Source organism: Phodopus roborovskii, unplaced genomic scaffold (genome assembly GCF_943737965.1).
Source record: "Phodopus roborovskii unplaced genomic scaffold, PHOROB, whole genome shotgun sequence".
Lineage (NCBI taxonomy): Eukaryota > Metazoa > Chordata > Mammalia > Rodentia > Cricetidae > Phodopus > Phodopus roborovskii.
In genome coordinates, this window is record NW_026126482.1 from 372,320 (window position 1) to 391,987 (window position 19,668).

The 19,668-nt window shown below is 39.8% G+C and overlaps 1 protein-coding gene across 1 annotated transcript; it reads right to left on the reverse strand.

Annotated features, from left to right (window-relative positions):
* Positions 1 to 212: 212 nt before the first annotated feature.
* Positions 213 to 5,953, reverse strand: LOC127229431 (spermatogenesis-associated protein 31). Its single transcript, XM_051194553.1, has 3 exons — positions 5,766 to 5,953; positions 3,699 to 3,768; positions 213 to 3,187 (listed from the first exon to the last, which is right to left on the reverse strand). The coding sequence occupies exons 1-3, from the start codon at positions 5,946 to 5,948 to the stop codon at positions 315 to 317; spliced, it is 3,126 nt and encodes a 1,041-aa protein (XP_051050510.1). The 5' UTR covers positions 5,949 to 5,953; the 3' UTR covers positions 213 to 314.
* Positions 5,954 to 19,668: the final 13,715 nt, after the last annotated feature.

A 19,668-nucleotide genomic window follows, 5' to 3' on the forward strand; every position in this document is an offset into this window, starting at 1 on the left:
TATGCATCAAGCACTTTACCTCTAGTACCATCTCCCTAGATACGGGGAACAGTGCTTTGATGTTAAGAGTTTTTGTGGAAGTGGACTCACACTATCTCTGTCAATTACCCATCTTAGTTTATCCCTGCTAGAAGCCAATGCCCACATAAAACATGAAACAAACAGAAACCATTACCCTTTTATAAGGGGAAAAACATGTATTTAGGGCTACATTAAATATCTTGAATGTACTAACATGAGAAAATAATTTTTACATGGACTAATTTTTTTCTTTTGATTATGTTTTCCTACTAGAAAAAAACTAGAGAGGAACTTTATAGTTGGCTATAGACATTTCTCCGGAGAGCACAGTGCCTAGGACAGTGGAATTGGTGACTTGAGACACTTGGCACTACTGTTCCATTCTGGGAGGAACTCACTAGGTTTGAAATTGTGTTAGGGGAAAAGAGGCTGGGATTCTGGGGGGTCTGTGGTTCATTGCTAAATCGTACATTTTTCTGAGATGGTTGGTCTCTGATGTGCCTGTGCTGTATAGAACACTTCTTACAGGATGAACTGGCTGGGTGACTAGATGTTCTCTTTTGCTCTGAGTTGGAAGCTGGCATGTGGCCATAGGAAGACTGAGGGGCATGGGGCGGTGGAGTTTCCCTTTGCTGGTTGAACTTTGAAGCATAGAGTTTACGTTGCAGCATCATTTTCTTTTCTAACATCTGTCCAACAGCTGTAATAAGCTCCTGGGCCTCAGCAACATTGCTGTCCACGTGTGGTTTCTTTTTCGCTTGCCTTCTTTGGCTCTGGGCAGTAGCTGCAGTAGGCTTACCTTTCTTGGGAGGAGATTCCTGCCCTTTGATTGTTTTCTTGGGGTGAATCCATCCAAAAAAGCGGCTCACAAGTTTTTGGAAGGTGCTTTCTGGAGGAAGCTGTGTGGGTTTTGGAGGGGGCTGATAGTGTTTACTTCTAAATTTGTCTTCTTTTTCCTTGACTTTGGTGAACTTGGGCCCTTCTTCATGCTTTCCTTTACTCTGATTTTTAGTGTCTTCACCTTGATAAGTAGGGACCAACACCTTGATTTGGCCCTTCTGCGAGAGTTGATGCTTTGGAGTACTAGGGTTCTGCTGCGCCAGGCTATTGCCCCCTCCTACCACCACAATGTCACCTAACACCTGTGAAGCCAAAGTATCTGCAGGAAGAACCATGCTCCTGGAATGCTCTGGAAGGAGCACAGAAGTGGTATAGAATTGTGGCTGGCCCAATGATTCTGTCTTCACATTATTTGGAGATTCACTAACAACTTTTGCCTGGGGGCTGTGTGCCTCTGGAGTTTGGACACTAATCCTTCTAGGCAGTAAAAGGACTTCCTGGGTCTCTCTCTCTTTCTCTAGGACAGTCCCACTCTGAGAGGGTGTATCCATGAAGTTATATTTGAGAGTTTCAGAATGATGCCTGCTCTCTTGCTTGGTTGGCCGGGCCTTTGAAGGCTCATGGTCAACATCAGATGGAAGTACTCCCAGAACTCTTTTGATATCCTTACAAGAAGGAGAGGAGACAAGGAGAAGACTCCCTAATGATGAAGAATCCTCAATCATCACCTCTTTGAAACATGTCTGAGGTGGTTTTTCTAGGACTCTGACTATCTCAACTGATGAACTGGTCTCAGATACAGAGGTACTTGTGGAGGGTGGGACATACACTGCAATGGGCAAGGACTCAACACTTTTCAACTTAAAGAGATTTATGGGCTTGAGAATCTTGAGGGGTAGACCCCACTTGTGCTTCACCCAAAACCTTACAACATGTGCCTCCAGGGCCTGTCGAGTGTCTGAATTGAGAAAGGCAAGCTTCTGCGAAGAGCTCATAGACTTTTCTGAACCCTTTGAGGATGCTAAATTTCTAGTTTCCATATAGATGTCAGGCATGGAAAAACCATTGTTCATAGCAAGCCAGGATCGACGCACACTCAGAGGGATCAGACCTTGATTGATTTGCCCTGACTTGGTGCCCAAATGAGCTTTCAGGGTATTTTCTAGATTCTTGTCTTTGTGTTTTGTTGAGTCATTTCTGGAGTTGCTCTTCAAGCTCTTCACTGAATTTCTTTCTGACTCCAAAACATTTGCCTCTTGTACCTTTGCTGAAGTTTTGTCCAAGTACCTGATTGGATCTTTTGATATCTTTCCTAGAATAGGTCCCAAATTCTTGCCAGATTCCTTTTCTAACTGGAATCTCACCTTTTGACTATCCTTGCTATGTTCACCCATAGACACAAAGGATTGTGAGGGATCATGTTTGTCCCTGGTTTGACAAGTTCCTGTTACTGTGTTCTGAAACTGCATCACCTCCAGAGACTCTTGGATCTTACGAGGAAGATCCCATCGGTGTTGAATGAGCCACTTTTGAATGTGTTGTTCCAGCTTCTCCCGGAGCTCAAAGCTGATTGGAAAATTGTCAGGAAGGATAGAGACTGCCCAGTCTTGGGAAAGGTTGGGGGCCAAGACATCATAGACTTCTTGAGGTCTCTGGTCCATCAAGGGAAAAGCCAAACTACTTTCTAGTTGTTTTGTTAGCAAGGGCCTTTCTATGTATTGTATTTCAGTAGGGAGACACTGTGGCTTACTTTGTGACTGAGAACAAGATGTTCCATAATCTCTTGTGTAGGGTAGAGAAGGGGGTAATAGGGCTGGGAGAGGGGCTTGAAGATGAAGTTGATTCAGAGCTGGGGTCTGGAATTGGGGTGGAGACAGAATTAAGGGCGAAGATCGGAGGTCCAGATAGGACAGAGGATGTGTGTGGGACAGCACTGGAGACATTTTATCTTGCATTTGAATTGGATAAACACTTGAGATGACATTGAATAAGAAAAAGGGAGAAGGAAGAGAAGAAGTCTGAGGGATCCAGGCAGCAGCCACTAGAGATTCACTGTGCAGAGAAGGGAGACCCCAGAAAAGCTGTTTGTATTTCTGTTGAAAATGGTCCCCGAAGATCTTGGGATATGGTAGTTCCTGAGTGGCCATCAACTGTTCTGATTTTTCTTCCAGGTTCCAGAAGGGTGGCAGGGTAGTGCTGTCTTGCTTAGTACTTGGTGACTTAGACATGTTCCCTAAAGAATTCAAATGGTGTCCTGGGCTAATATCTTCTAAAAATAATCCATCTTTTCCTTTTTCTTTCAGCTTTTTCAGGTCGTCTCCCCAAGCTGGAAATTAGGAGAGTGGGTTATGACAGTGGAAAGTGAGATGTAGGGCTTTTATAGTAAACTAAATTTGTGGGTGACCCATTAGAAAGGATTGAGATTAGACTCTAGAGCCTGTTCTTTAGCATTCAAGATCATGTGATTCATGGTCAGTAGTGTTCACAAGGTAGAGGTATGGATAGCACTTAATCATTTATAAGTCGCTCCCATAGCGCCATCCTCTGTGATCCTTCTAACTGGCCTATGGGAGAAAGGATAGAGTTGCCTCAAAAAAGAATCAGCTTTACTCAAGGTCCTACCTCCAAATCCTGGTAACATTGTTCCTAATAGTCCAGAGACCTCCTTGTTAGGAACACCTGTCAGTTCATTCATCATAGCTTTCTTCTAAGACAGGAACCTGAATATGGTATTCTTAGTTCCTTCCCAAGAACCTCCCCCCTTAAGCCTTTGCAACTCACTTGGGAAAAATGGTGTTAGTTCCTCATAGGCAAGTGAATGGCAGAGACTGACTTACCTTTGGGACTTTTCCTATGATGAGTCCTAAACTTTTTCCTGCACCAGCTCTGCCAGGTCATCAGCTGAGGCTGAGAAGTGAGGAAGAGAGATAGAGAGATGGAGATAGAGAGAGAGAGGTCTTAATTCTTTAGAGAAGCTGCAGATATTCATGCATTTTAAAATTTGATATGGGATTAATATTATTTTGTGTGTATTTGATGTGATGTGTGGTTTTTTCGTGTGTGTGTGTGTGTGTGTGTGTGTGTGTGTGTGTGTGTGTGTGTGTTGTGTGCCTGGTGACTAACAGAGATGAGAATAGTGTATTGGATCTCCTATAACTAGAGTATAGGTAGTTGTGGGCTATGTGACCTGAGAAGCAAATTTGGTTCCTCTGGAAGAACAGCAAGTGCTCTTAAATGCTAAGACATCTCCCCAGCCCTGGCTGGCCTAGAATTAACTATATAAACCAGGTTAGCCTTAAACTCACAGAAATCTACTTACCTCTGCCTTCCATGTTCTGGGTTTAAAGAAGTGTGTCACCAAGCTTGGCTAGTGCTTCTGTTTTTTGTTGTTTGAATTTCACATTTTTAAAGTGAATGAAAACATCTCTCTCTCTCTCTCTCTCTCTCTCTCCCCTCTCTCCAGTGTGTATGTAAATACATATGAATAACGGAGACCAGAAATCCATGTCAGTATTCTCCTATCACTTTAATTTTTAAAGACAGAGTCTCTTTCTAACCTTGGAACTTACTGATACAGTTAGACTGGGCTGTCCAGCAAGCTTCAGCTTCCCCAGCACCAAGGCTACAGGAGCATATCGCTATGCCCAGCTTCCTAATTGGAAGCTGAGTATCTGAACCCAGGTCTTCATGATTGCAAAACAAGCCCTTTACTTACTGAGCACTTTTGCCCAACAAGTTTTCATTCTTTAGGAAATGTAAAAAAGGAGCTTTGGAGATGGCCTCATGGGTAAAAACATTGCTGAGTGAGGACCATCACTCATTAAAAAAAAAAAAAAAAAAAAAATCACATAGTTGTGCACATACCTGTAACCCCAGTGCTATGGGAGGCAAAGACAGGAAAGGATCTGAACTTGGGGCTAGGTTTGGAGACACCAAATACCAGAGATCTTCTTCTCTACCTCCCATAGCACTGGGCTGTTGCATGGTCTCTGTCTAATGAAATTAAGGAGAGGGTTATAGAGCAGAAAAATACCTGATATTTGTTGGTCTCCTTGTAGATGCACAGGAGTAAAGAATATGAGACTAACCATGATGTCTACTATCAGTGTTCTGCTCAAGAGTCAAATCTCTATAGATACTTCATAGTTTTCAAGTAGATTTCTGCTTCTTGAAGCCAGATGTCACTATGGCCTCTGATCTAATATCTTTTGAGGTTCAGCACAGCCCTCAGATAACCCATCAGAGAGAAAAGTATTGCATAGGAGAAGGGAACATGTGAACCAGTGCTCAATGCTTGCCCAATGTCTGATATAGAGGTCCCCAACTATATCAAAAATGCAGATCCTATCAACGAAACCATGGCATTCAAGCTTACCCTGGCACACCAGCACCTTCAGATAGATGCGTTGGTGACTACTCTCAACCCTGCCCCACCAGCTCGCAGGAGAATAAATATCTGTTCTTTTTGGAGATGGCTCCCCAGCCATCTTTCTACTTGATTTGGAGAAGTAGAAATTTATAATGAAATGTGTTGTTGAGGCAGAGGAAATGGGCAAAAGGACCCATGTGACTTGTAAGACAAAAAGAGTTGTGGGGAGTGGAGGACCACAAGGTAAGGAGGAAGATGAGGGAGGAGAGGGGGTGGAAGACAGCAATCAATGAAAACAAAATTTGTTTGAAAATTCCATTATTAGACCCAATATTTTGTATGCTAATTTAAAAATTAAGAGAGAGATACAGAGAGGGGAAGGATAGGAGGAAGGAAGGAAGAGAAAGGGGAGAGAGGGAGACAGGGAGGGAAGGAGAGAGAATAGAGAAGAGAGAGAGAGGAGAGAGAAGACAGAGGGAGGGAGAGAGAGAGAGAAAACATTCTCTATTACATGATTACACTGATAATTTCTTACACTCCTGGTGAACTTCATATTTGGTAGAGGTGAAGATAGATGACTCTCAAGGAAGGGAAGTAGCAGGAGGTAGAGCCCCAGTCCACACACAAAGGCAAGGATTATGTCCATGGCCCACATAGGGGAGCTGAGACTCAGCCATGTGGTGTATATGCTTTCCAGAAGAGAAGGAAGATTCTCCATCTGAATCAAACTGGTGGGAGTTCTCCCTGGGAGATGAAGGATAACTCAGGCTCATGTCACAGATCTGGGAACTTTCCATCACAAAACCAGGACTCCACATCACAAAGGGCTTCTGAGAGTGGGGGAGGGGCAACTCATACAGACAAATTCTTCCTCCTCAGCCTTCTGGGTACTTCCTTTCAACCCCAACTCTCTTTTTTTTTTCTTTCCTTATGTTCTATTAATCGCTCCCTCCCCCAAGGAATTCATATATTATCTGGTTCTTTTTCTCATTTGTAGATCTTAGCTTGAGGTTTTTTAAAACCAGTTTTTTTGTTTGTTTGTTTGTTTGATATTTTATTTTACTTTTTGCTTTTCAAGACAGGGTTTCACTGCATAACAGCCTTTGACTTCCTGGAACTAGCTCTGTAGACCAGGCTGGCCTCAAAATCACAGGGATCCGATTATCTCAACCTCCCTAGTGCTGGGATTAAAGGCGTGTGCCACCACCATCATACTTAAGACTAGTCTTAAAGTCCTTTAAAAATCCTAGATTTGGGGATGGAGAGATAGCTCAAGTGACTAGGAGCACTTGTTTAAGTGCTTAAGATTTGAGTTCAGATACTAGTAGCTGCATAACAAGATAGCCATCTCTGCCAGTTCTCATAATCCCAGCTCAAAGGGGAGTGTACAAAGGAAGATCCCTCTGTCTGGGGCCTGCTGGACTTCAACCTAGCTAGAAAACATAAGCCCTCTAATGCATGCACACATACAATCATAGATACACACACGCACACGCACACACACACACACACACACATTTTTGCTTGTTTGCTTATTTTTAATTGAATTGCTTAATGCTTAAGATCAATTGCTGCTTTTGCACAGGAACCAAGCTTGGTTTCTAGAACCCCCATAGCTGCACCCAACTGGGGAGGACAGGAGGGTGCAGGAACTGGGATTGACATGTAAAACAAGCTTGTTTCAAATTTAAATAAAAATATTATCATAAAAATATAAAGACATAAACCTTGTAACTTGAAGAAGGGGTACGATCTGAAGGAAGATTTGAGGAGGGTGGGGGAGGGCAGTGGAGATGAATAGCCACAAAGCATAGAGTTGTGTATCACACTGAAGTAATTTCTTTGTGTGCCCATCAAAAATTAATCTTAAAAATGAAATTAAACTTATTAAAAATTGAAAAAGTAGACATTAATCATGTTCTTTAGAAACAAATTTACACGTTTTCACTGCCTAGAAATTTCCATAAGAGCAACTTATTCACAAGGCACTTAAAAATTACAGCATTAACAGATTAAACAATAAAACAACACATGTAAAAATACAGAATTATAGGAAGTGAACAGTTTTTATTTTTCTATCTCTACATTGCTTTTTATCTCATCACTTTTCTTTACTCGGTCACCAACAGAATTTTCTTTCTGGTCTGCAAATGTAGCGCATATCCAGGAGAGTAGCGGCACAATGAAGAAACCCATGCTGACCCTGGCAGATCTACCCACTGCCTCAGTTCTTACATCCACCCTAACATAGATTACCTGAAGAGTTTTCATCACAGCCTCTCATTTCATCCATCAGTACATTCGTTATCTGTAGGTGATAACTGCTTCCTTTTTAAATCAACACACCTTGAAAAGCTAACCAGAACTACCACTTTTGACCAAAATCTAGTTAGTGTTCAGTTTTTCCCTGGTTGTTTTACATAAATTTTCTCACTATAACAACAATAACAACAAAGAAAACAAACAAAACAAAAAAACCACACAAAACAAGATCTGGTAGGATTAAAAAGCTACAGTTGTCTCTAGTGCATATTTCTTCTTCTATCTTTTCCCTTTCTACACAGTTAATTTTTGAAGACACGGTGTAGTTGTGGATCCATGGCTGTGTTTAACACTCTGCTCTGTGTGTAGCAGCTGCTGTGAACCTGCAAGTCATGCTCTTTCTGCTGCTGGTTCCAGCACTAAGGAAACAGGCAAAAATCCTCTGCTGCAATTGGTGACTCTCATACTGTACCGACTTGTTTGACTGAACTCCAGAGGGCAGTACTGAGGGCACAGTAAGAAACTATTGTTAAGCACACATAAGCTTCCTGCCTTCCAAGTCAGGGATCAGGGTTCCAGGAGAACCTTTGCAAAACTATACCTGAAGGTCTTCAGGCTGTTTTTGCTGGGCAGACCTAGAAGGGAGAGACTTTAGGAAATGAGAAAGGAGCTAGATTATGCAGGATGGCGCAGGCCGTTATGAAGACCATGGATAAGGAAGAGACTGGGAGCTTTGCATGGGGGAGTGACAATCTGCTTTTTAAAGGATCAGTGTGGTTGCTGACTTATAAATAGGCAGCAGCTGGGAGACCAATAAGGCTGGAACTGTAATTTTCTGGGCTGGCTGATATGATCTGTTTTGGGAAGATGTTTAGTTCCGCCTTTTATTTCAGGGAAATTTATCAACAATTGTTTTGCAGACTTTTAATGAGTCTTTCAGTCTTCTCAGAAAATTAGATATATCCAAAATAATCATTACATAGTAGTAGAAGGAACATGACAAGTCCAAGAACAAGTCCAGAGAAGACAAACGAGGGCTAGAAAAGTTACAGACTTTCTTTTTGATTTTCTTTCTATTTTTGTTTGTTTGCTTGCTGGCTTATTTTGTTTTGGATTGGTCTGATTTTTTTTTTTAATTTCGTTTGTGGGGGTACTGCAGGGGTGAGGGGAGGATATAGAGGGACCAGGAGCTGAGTAAAATTGGAGTGCATGGTGTGAAATTACAAAAGATTCAATAAAGAAATTATGTTAAATAAAACAAAACAAAAGAACGGGATATATTTCTCCTTGGGACTGTTACAAATGGGAATAAATTTTACAATTATATTTAATTTTTTTAATTCTTAAAATTATTCAAAGATAAAATACGTTTTTTTCACCAATAAAAAACAACATATCTGTTTTAACTCAGATTTCTGTTACCTTAATAAGTACGTTAACAAATATTTGTTACTTTTATAAATACAGAATAGTAGATATTTATTCCAGTGGGGGTGGCAATGAATTGAGAAAGAGAAGATGTAATTAATGGAAGAGAAAGAACAAGGCCAAAGGTTGTGTGAGGGTTTTAAAAACAGAAGAAACTGAGATGATGAGCCAGCAGCCTTCACAGACTGGAGGAAAAAGAAGTTTGCAGTGAATACTGATGCCACTGTTATCCAGTGGGAAATGCTTATATTGTTCTTTGTATGTGTCTGTATGTGCTCACATGTGTGCGTCTTCCTCAATTGCTCTTTACTTTATCTTTCTGAGTGTCTTTCAGTCAACCTGGAGATGACTAATGCAGCCAATGGCTGGCCAGCAAGCCCAGGGATGTTCCTGTTTTTGAGTCCTTGGCACTTTGAAAACAAGCACAAGCAGCCTTGCCTGGCTTTTTACATAGGTACCAAGGATGGTTTCCAGTCATCCTGCTACCACAGCAAACCCTTAACCAACGGAGCCATCTCTCCAACCCCTGTTTACGTAGATTCCAAGCACTTTAAATCCAACATCTGTTCTTACAGTATGTATTTCAGAATACTCTATGGATATATATTAAGTATTCTAATTTAAAATTTGTATTTAATTTGTAGTACCTCTTTTTAGTACAGTTTTCTAAAGGAACCTCAGTTACTTATGACAATTATAGTATGTTAACCAAAAATTTAAGATTTGTCACCTGTATGATCATCAATTTTTCCAAAAAAATTTACTGTCATTACTTTAAATTATTTTTTCATTGCTCTGAGTTCAGTATTTATTTAAGAAACCCCAAGAAAAATTAAATGTAGGAACAGCCTATGACATTCTGAGAAGTCAAGAAGCATATTTCATAATAACATCCATTCTCATGTTCCACATGGGAGAGTAAAACCTGGTTGTAACCAGTACAGTTTTGTCAATCACAAGTTCCTATGTCCATTTTTCACTCTCTCTGAAAAAGAATTTGAGCTTCACATTTTGTAAAGACCTTCACTACTTGAAGTGATAAGTGTTTACATCATACAAAATTTTGCTTTAAAAGAAATTAAATTTCCAGGGATATTAATCCATTCTTGGAGCATGGTAAGGTCGTTTTACATCTTTTACTCTTCTATTTTTTTAAATTATTTTTCTTATTTTATATATCGATCCCAGTTCCTTCTCCCTCCCTCACTCTATTCCACCCTCCCATGACCCCCAACATCCTCCCATTCCATTCCTCCACTCCACTCCACTTGTAGGGTGATGCCTTCCAGGAGGGGTCATCTAAATCTGTCAAGTCATTTGGGGTAGGGACTAGGCCCTCCCTTCTGCCTCTAGGTTAAGGATCTCTCCATAGGAAATGTGCTCCTAAAGTCCTTTTGTACACCAGAGTTCCCTTAGACTGCCCAGGCCTTCTAACTGAGACTCATGTCCAGGGGGTCTGAGCCGGTATAGAAGAGTTAAGACCCTTAATGTTGAGGGAAAGTAAGGACCATTGATTGTTAATTCTTGTTTGTTTTAGTTTTGTTGTTGGTGGTGGTATTGTGAATATATTTGCCCTGCTTTACCCTTGGGTTCTGGTGAAGTGGGATTATCTATTCCCTATGTTTTTGTGAGTGTAGTTAACTTCTTTGGGTTGGCGTTTTCCTTCCAGAACTTTCTGTAGGGCTGGATTTGTAGATACATATTGTGAAAATCTGGCTTTGTCAATAAATATCTTGTTTTCTCTGTCTATAGTGATTGAGAGTTTTGCTGTGTATAGTATCCTGGGCTGGCATCTGTGGACTATTAGTACTTGTAGACCATCTATCCAAGACCTTCTGGCCTTGAGTGTTTCCATGGAGAAGTCAGGTGTAATTTTGATATGTCTGCCTTTATATATTACCGGGTCTTTTTCCTTCGCTGCTCTTAATATTCTTTCTTTATTCCATATGTTAGGTGTTTTGATTATTATGTGTTGAGGGGTCTTTTTCATTTGATCCAGTCTATTTGGTGTTCAGTATGCTTATTGTACTTTCATGGGTATGTCGTTCTTCAGATTGGGAAAGTTTTCTTCAATGAGTTTGATGAATATGTTTTCTGCACCTTTGAGCTGTGCTTCTTTGCCTTTTTTCTATGCCTATTATTCTTATATTTGGCCTTTTCACAGTGTCACACATTTCCTGGATGTTTTGTTTTAAGGATTTGTTGGATTTAAGATTTTCTTTGACCAATGAATCTACTTCCTCTAGTTTATCTTCAGTGCCTGAGATTCTCTCTTCCATCTCTTGTATTCTGTTGGTTATGTTTGCATCTGTAGTTCCTAATTGTTTGCCCAGTTTTTCTATTTCCAGCATTCCCTCACTTTGTGTTTTCTTTATTGTCTCTATTTCAGTTTTCAAGTCTTGAGTTGTTTCCTTCATCTGTTTTTTTTTTTTTTTTTTCTTGGCTTTTCTTACTTTAAGAGATTTGTTCATTTCCTTTTTTGTTTGTTTTTTCTTCCATTTCTTCAAAGGCTTTTCTCATATCATCTATGAGGGCCTCTATCATTTTTATGAAGACTTTTTTATTATTATTTTATTTAATTTTATATAACAAATTCCAATTAAATGAAAACAAACATTTATACACAATATTTGGGAATTTGGGCGTCGTTCTTTCCAAACTACTTCCTGCTGGTAAGGAGCGCTGTTATGAAGACATTTTTAAGTTGTTCTTTTCTGCTTCATCTGCTTTGGTGTGTTTAGGTCTAGTTGGTGTAGAGTCTCTAGATTCTGGTGGTGTTATGCTTGCCTTTCTGTTGTTAGGTGTTTTCTTGTATTGCTGTCTTCCCATTGCTTCTTCCAGTAGGGTCTCTCTCTCTCTCTACACTACTCCCCCAGCAGGCTTAGGTGAGTCAGGAGATCGATGTCTGTAGTTCTGGATGGTCCAAGCTCTTTAGGAGGTCTCTCCTCAGGCAGGGGCCCAGTGATGGGGGTCAAAGATCAGGCAGGCAGGCAGGGACTCAGTGTGGTCCTGTGTGGATAGGCGGGGCTACTGTGCTCAGAGCAGCTTATCTTCCATTCTTTAGGGACCACTTTTAGACAAAGGGACAGGTGGATAGGATATATCTAGAGATTCACCCATCAGTCTCCTACTGTGGATCAATAGACTTACCTGTTCTAGGGTTGTCAGTTGCATGCTTTGACACCCAGAATCAGAAAGAATGATCAAGACCTTTCTAAAATTGTTCACACTGACCCACATTTCTCAGTCTGTTAAGGACTAGGAAAGAAAGTGGCATGATTAGGTGTCTTGTGTCTCAGGTATTCATTTTTCAGATTTGTCTTATCCCACCCTACACACACACACACACACACACACACACACACACACACACCTGTGTATTTTAGTTATCTCATCCTGGAGGGAGGGTTTATAAGGTCTAAGAGGGAACATGGCCTGATTTCTTCAGCCTGTGAGATCTGGTCTTCTAGAATTACGAGCATCTTCAAGCAACAGGTTCATAATTTAACACCCGTTGTTCTGTGAGTCAATGAGCTCACCTATCTTTAGAATTGTCAATCATATGCCTTTTGGAATCAAGAATCTGAAAAAGAAAGAGAAGTGATTAAAACCTTTCCAAAATTATTAAGAAACCCAAGATTGCTAGGGTCTAGCCAGATAACTGTAGCTCTCATGCCTCAAAAAGAAATATCTCTTTGCAGTAGAGACCATTTTTTGGGGACCATTACCATTCTCACTACTTCAGGCCTCTGAGATAGAAAATTATTGCCTCTTAAGAAGTAAGCAAGCAGAATGTTCAGCAGAGCATTGCTAGATACAGGCATGTGGTTTTACAACCCGTTAAAGAATAGCTTTGGATAATCTTCCTGTTGTAGCTTTACAACCAGTTAAAGAATACCTCAGGATATTCCTCCTGCTACAGTTTTACACCCAGTTAAAGAAGCTCTTCCTTTTCTAGTAAAATGCCACATCATGCTTCCACAGCCACCATATGCATTAATGGGCACTTGGCAAATTACCATCTGCTAGATTTGTTGATAGAAACAAGAAGTTCAGGATAAATCCTGTGAAATAAAACAAATAGTATTCCTCTTGATTAGAAATTTATATTTAATAGTGACTAGGCTTAGGTGTTTATTGCAGGCTATTAAATTTTTATAAATTCACATTGAAAGTCAAAGGAATAAATATATTGGCACAGTCTCTTTGAATCTCACAGTGTGCTCCTTATTTATTATTCATGTAGATATTGTTTTAGCACAGCTCTGGTCTACAGTGCTATGAGAAATTCTACAAGCATAAGAAGCCCAAACAGTATTTAACATACATCCTCCCAGGAAACATAGTATTTAGGGTTATCTTTTCAAAAACAAACAAAATTATATTTGACTTAGGAGAGGGGATGAAAAGACACCCATTCATAGGGTATTCTTTTATGTATTACTGATTATCCACCTTTGAAAAGTTATTTGTAGGGTTTATTTTTTCTTTTATTAATGACAGTATGACTAATTTACCAAACTCATACTATTTATAGGCAGTCATACTTTGTATAAGTTACTCTCAGATAATCCTCACAAAATAAATATTTAGAAAAATAGTTACATTCATTTCAAAGACATGAAATTTGAGATTTAGAGAGACTTAAGTTCTTGCTGTCTGGATAAAGAGGGAAAGTTTCTGATGCTTGTTTGTAAAGTCCATCTCTAGACCATCTTATCTCCCAGAAGTAAGTTTCCTAGTCATTTTGTCATTTTAGCCTTATTTTGTTTATTTTCTCCATCATTCTTATATACCCAATGACAATTCCTTTTAAAATTAGGGCCAGAAGATTCATATTAAGTCATTCTGCAGAGTCCTTGCTAATATTCTTAGGAAATAACATATCCTTGGGATGCTGACTTGACTCCTAAACCCTACAATATGAGGAGAACTGAGAGAGAGTTGTCTTCTGAACCTCCTGACATGTCCAGTGAAACATACACACCTCATACACACACAAAGAATCACCCTTCCGTCCTTTCCTTAACTTCTTCCTTTTCCTCAAAACGGAGTCTTACTGTTGTCTACTTGATCTTGAACTGCTAGGCTCAAGCAATCTTCATTTTTTTTTTTTCCGAGTATCTAAGATGGCTGCACTCCATCTTGGCTCAAAGGCAGAGAGTTTAAAACTGTCCTCAGTAAGTCATAAGACCTAAAGGTCAAAGGTGTAGCTACAGTAGGGTGTTTGTCTGTCTTATTCTAAATAACAACAGACATGGTCTGAAGCATGGCTACTCCTGATCCTCAAGGCCAGAGAACAAGAAATTGAATCTAAGGTGTGGTTATTGAAGTCTTAGAGAAATTGAGAAAGGAAAGTCTGTTCCGTATTCATGATACCACGTTTCCCTTTTTGGTTAAGGTATATAAGAGTGATGAAAAATAAACTTGTGGCAATTCAGTATTAACTGAATCTGCCCTCCTGATTTTATTCTATGTCTCTGTCTTTTCTTTATTGTCTATAGTTAGCCTTTCCTTCATCCACACACCCCCTCTCAGGTATGAACTGAAAGACCTCCAGAGCATGGACCTTCACGCTCAGACTTAGGAAAGGCGACACCCCAAATCACTCATGAGAAGCAGTCTTGATGCAAACTGCATGAGGATTTTTTTTATTCCAAGTGCACTGGGGTCCACAGTCATACACCAAGAAGGGATAGAGGACTGAGGACCCCAAGTACAGAATTGAGACAGCTTTTATAGGGGTCACAACAAAGCCCACGCATAGTAAACCAATCATCTCATCAAGAGCCCGTGTGGTGTGGGCCATTCAGTTTAAACCATTTTATAGTTTTTAGACCAATCATTGTAAATCATCCAAGCCCATGCTTTATAGACCAATCAGTTTTCTATAGCCCCAGCGGTCTGCATTTGCACGAGCTCCTAGGTGGGGTGACAAATGGCAGTTGAGATAGGTCACTGGGGCAGGGGTTTACTGAAGTCAGATAAGCAGTTAGTCATCTCATTTCCTGTTATCTAACTAGGATAGGATTAAGTACTCAAGGGTCTGTCATAAGCAGCAAGAAATGAGACTTTTGCCTATTTACTGGCAGAGGACAGGGTCTGGAATTTGAGGTATTTAGGGCTTTTTAGATAGTATTTCTAAACTTCTAGCTTCCTGGGGTCATTGGAGAGTTAGGCTGTATTTTCCATCCTTTCAGAACTTGGGGCTCCTAGGCTGGTTCTGATTGTAGCCCCACAAAGAGAGCTTTCTGACAGAGTACAGGTGTGAACTATCATGTTCAGTTTACTTTTCCATTTTTAATATTTTCCATTATGAAAATTTTGTGCTCATATTCTCTCTCTCTCTCTCTCTCTCTCTCTCTCTCTCTTCCTTTTGGTAGAAGGCTGGCTGTCTTACTATAACCTCAGCTAGCCTTGAACTTCTGGCAACCCTTCTGCTTCAGCATCCCAAGTCACACAATAGCAATAGCTAGCTGCCATTCACAGCTAATAATTTTATCCTTTGTTGGGTTTTGTTTTTGTTGTTGTTGTTATTGCACAATGATGAGGTAACTGGGCTACATTAGACTGAGTGTTTTCAGAATAGTGTTCACCTCACAGTTTTCTATTTAGATTGCAACAGTAGAAGGTATTGCAGCTTCACTGTGTATAAAACATTGCCTTTTACTTGTGACTTTATAATGTTTGCAAAAGCAATAACTGGAAGCCACTGTGAGGCATCTGCTGGCAGGCAGGGAGTACAGCACTCCTGAAACTCGAAAGTGAGCTGTTTCAGGGATGGTATGAATTCCCCGAATCTTCTCAAGGCAAGACAGTCAGGCCTGCAGCTAGAGAGGCTGTCCACAGTTCTGAAACACAGTAGAGGAAAATTTAAAAAGTCCTCTTATGCCACACCCCTAAATTTCTGTCTTTTAAAATGTGAACTCTGTTGCTTAAGACTTTAGATCTCTAAGTCCAAATGATGCCCCAATTACATACAGGACCCTGTTACTTTAGACCTTAAGCTTCACATAAACTGGTCTTTATCATTTAGTTGACTTCTTTCACAATCTCATACCCCTACAGCCAGCCACCCCTTCTAGTACTCTCTGGTACTAGTATGCATTAAACATGGGCTTTTTCTAATTCAGTTTGATTTGGATTGCTGTATGACAGAAAGGTTTATGGGGGCACAGAAACTTTTCAACCAGAAGCTAGGAGGTGGTGGTACACACTTTTAATTCTAGGACTCAGGATTAAGAGGCACACAGATCTCTGTGAGGGCCGCTGAGATCTAGATAACATTGATCTAGTTGTAATCAGCTCACACAAAGATGATCTCAGTACCTGGGATCCCATGCCTTTAATCACAGCACTAGAAGGCTATAAAAGAAGCAGGGTCTTCAGTATTCAGTATCACGGATTCATTCTCCAGCCACATTGAAGATGGGAAGGCATTGAATTCTCAGGATTCTCCAGTCATGCTGAGGAGAGATTTCAGTCTGAGGTTCAGTGGAGCCAGGATCATATTTCAATCTGAGGTAGAGTGAGAAGTAGTGCCCAGCTGCTTTTCTTTTCTTATCTTTAGCTAGAAGCTTGAACCCCACTATCAATCTCTGGTTCTTTTACTTATCGAGCAAAGGAAACATAGTAAGTCACAACAAGTTATAGCCTCAAGGGCACACTTCCCCATGAATTCCTGGTTCAACTAGCTCCATCCCCTTACCCCTCACCATTTTCCCCAAACCCCAATGTATTATGAATACGGTAGACATTACTCCATTGAGTATCTCAGAGAATTCAAGATGTAATGACTTCTGGAAAACTCCATTACAGACTTCAGATATGTGCTTTAATAACACCCTAGACATTGCTCAATCCAGGTGACAGAATTAACAATTACACTGACAGATGTCAAAATGCAGCAAAAATGGGTTCTCATTATTCTCTATCCTATAAAAACAGTCTCCCTATTTCTTTGAAAAATGAGAGAAGGTAAGTGGAGTTAGGTCACCTTTTAATACCAAAGTTAGTAAAAAGCCTACCTAATGCTGTGGTATTCAGCACAATTTCTCCTCCATGCTGATATAAATAGAAAAAAAAAAAAAAAAAAAAAGGTAAACTATTTAGAGTCAAAGTGCTAGTTTAATTTTTAGCAAGTGTAATTATTTCAGTTTCTAAGCTAAAAAGAGACACAAAACTTTAGCTTTACACTCTTCCACTTCATGTCAGTCATTTCAGAACAAAATCAAAAATAAGTTATATTTTAAAGATTATGTGATCATTTATGGTTTGATTTTTCTTCTTTTCTTTTCTTTTCTTTTTTTCTGAGACCCTCAGTATCACTGTCCACACTTTCTGCCCGACTGGCACCTGACTTCTGGGTGCTTGTGACTAAAATGAGACAATAAGAAACTGCGGGGAGAGGCAGGTCAGAACTCAAAGTGCTTCTTTTTGTTCCTCACTGGGAACAGCTTTTCACTTCTGTGGCTTCAGCTTTCTTCAGAGCTATTCTCTCTGGCTGCTGCTTCCTAGGACTCTAGCATCAAACTTCCCTCCTGCCTCTGGGTATGAGTGGCTATGAATTTCTACCATTTCTCATCTGTACTTAATGGCATTTGGTATGATTTGTGTGAGTGTTTCCTACAGGTATATTAAAGGCTTGGTCTTCAGTTTGGTGAAACTTCAGAATGTGGAACCCAGTAGGAAGAAGTTCTTTAGGATATTGAGGTGTCTCCTTAAAGGACACCCCAGTCTTTCAGTCTCTCTTTGATTCCTGCCTACCAGTTGAAATAGTTTGCTCTTCTTACTTTCCTGACCATGCTATATACAAAGGCACAAACAGCTCCACCTTTAACACATAGATTTTGAATGACCATTCAATCATTACAGACCCCACCAAATAGTGCTGCAATGGCAGAAAGCCCATGAAGACACACAACCCAAAAGACAAAAGTAAAGGTTGGTCCCAGAGCCCTGGACAACAGCAATCACAGGACCACAGAGTTAAAACATTTCCTCTAAGTGTCTCTGCTTTTGTTATAATGTGAACCTGACCCATACAGAGCCTTAGCCTTTTCTTCATTTGTAAATCATAAGAATGATTTCTGCCTTGTATCATAATTGATTCAGTAGTTTATTTGAAAAATTATATTAATATCACATTACATTGCTCAGAAAAACATTCTAAGCAACAATAATTCTAGGAGATGTTATGCATTTTTAGGAGTAGAACTGTTTAGGTTTAAAGTGCCACACTGGATTAGCAGACAAAAGTGGCTACATTTTGAGGGATTCTACTTTAATCTTTTGAACTGAAAATCGAAGGACTACAAATTCTAGCTTACATTGGAATACACTTAATATCTTGTACTTTTTTTCCCTTGTAGAAATGTTTTTTTCATTTCCAAAAATATTATTTCCAGACTAGAATTTATAAATGAATAAATGTATTTATCATGATCTGCTTTACAGCAGTTTTACATAATAAATTCAAATTCTAAATATGACAAGATCATCCTTCCATAAAAAAAAGTAATGTGTGAGTACATTCCTATTAAAGGGATGAAACACAGGGCTCATCATTCAAGGAAGGCTATGCCTAGGCCAGAATAAGGTCATCTTAAGTTTTGACAAATAACTTACAAGTCTTAGCATTTTTTACACAATTGTGTGTGTGTGAGTTTATGTGCACACACATTCACCTATGTGTGTTTTATGTGTACTCTGTGTGTACAGGTACTGGAGGAGGACAGAAAAAGGCATCAGATCTCATGGAGCTGTGAGCTGCTTAGTGTGGATGCTGGGAACTAAACCCCGGTCCTATGCAACAGCAGTAAGTCCTCTTAATTTCTGAGTCATCCCTTCATCCCCTCTTTTAATATGAACTTATTTTCTCTCAAGCCATGTCCTCACTGTGGAAGATTCTGCCAGCATCTCTTTGCTCTGTAATTAGGCTTTCCAAGCAGTGATCATTACAAACCTTAGTTTTCACTATGGTAAAAAGAGATCTCTGGAGGTCTAAGTTGTGATACAAAACCGCAGAATAGGAGTGCAAAACCCCACTGAATTACAATAAGTGCAGGATGCATGTTTGTGGAAAAGAAAAAACAGGGAAATCATTGACATTTTGTGGTTTTATTTTTTGTTCGGTTTAGGAAATGGGTTCCATTTTCTCAATTTTTCTCTCACTCAAGGCAATTAACCTGTCAATCAAGAATCCTCATTTCCTTAGTGAAAGAGGAATGATTTGTAGAATTCTTGTGCAAAAGTAGCATTAGTGAAACCAATTAATAAATAAGCCATGAATGGCTTAAGAGATACTGCTTATATTACTGCAACATTAAGATTAATTTTAAGGAAGACTTCTGAGAGTATTTTCAAAGCTGTTTTCATATAGATACGACAGAAAATAGCTATAGCTATTATTCATCTATGACAACCCTTTTGTGGAACCGTGAGGTACCAGTTACTGGGAGTCTGTTCCATGGGTTTAGGGTTTAGAGGAAAGAAGGTTTCCTCTCCTCCAGATAGAATGATGGATGGATGCTGATGATAGATAGATAGATAGATAGATAGATAGATAGATAGATAGATAGATGATACCACCAAGTGCCTGCCCTGGGTTAGTTCTTTGCACAGTTATCTGCAATGAGATTGATTACTCATCTTCTTGGAGGACCAGACCAAGATGAGGGTAGAAAGGCACCTCAAGGTGAAAACTTCAAGTGACAGTAACCCAAATTCATAATATTTTAATGCATTAT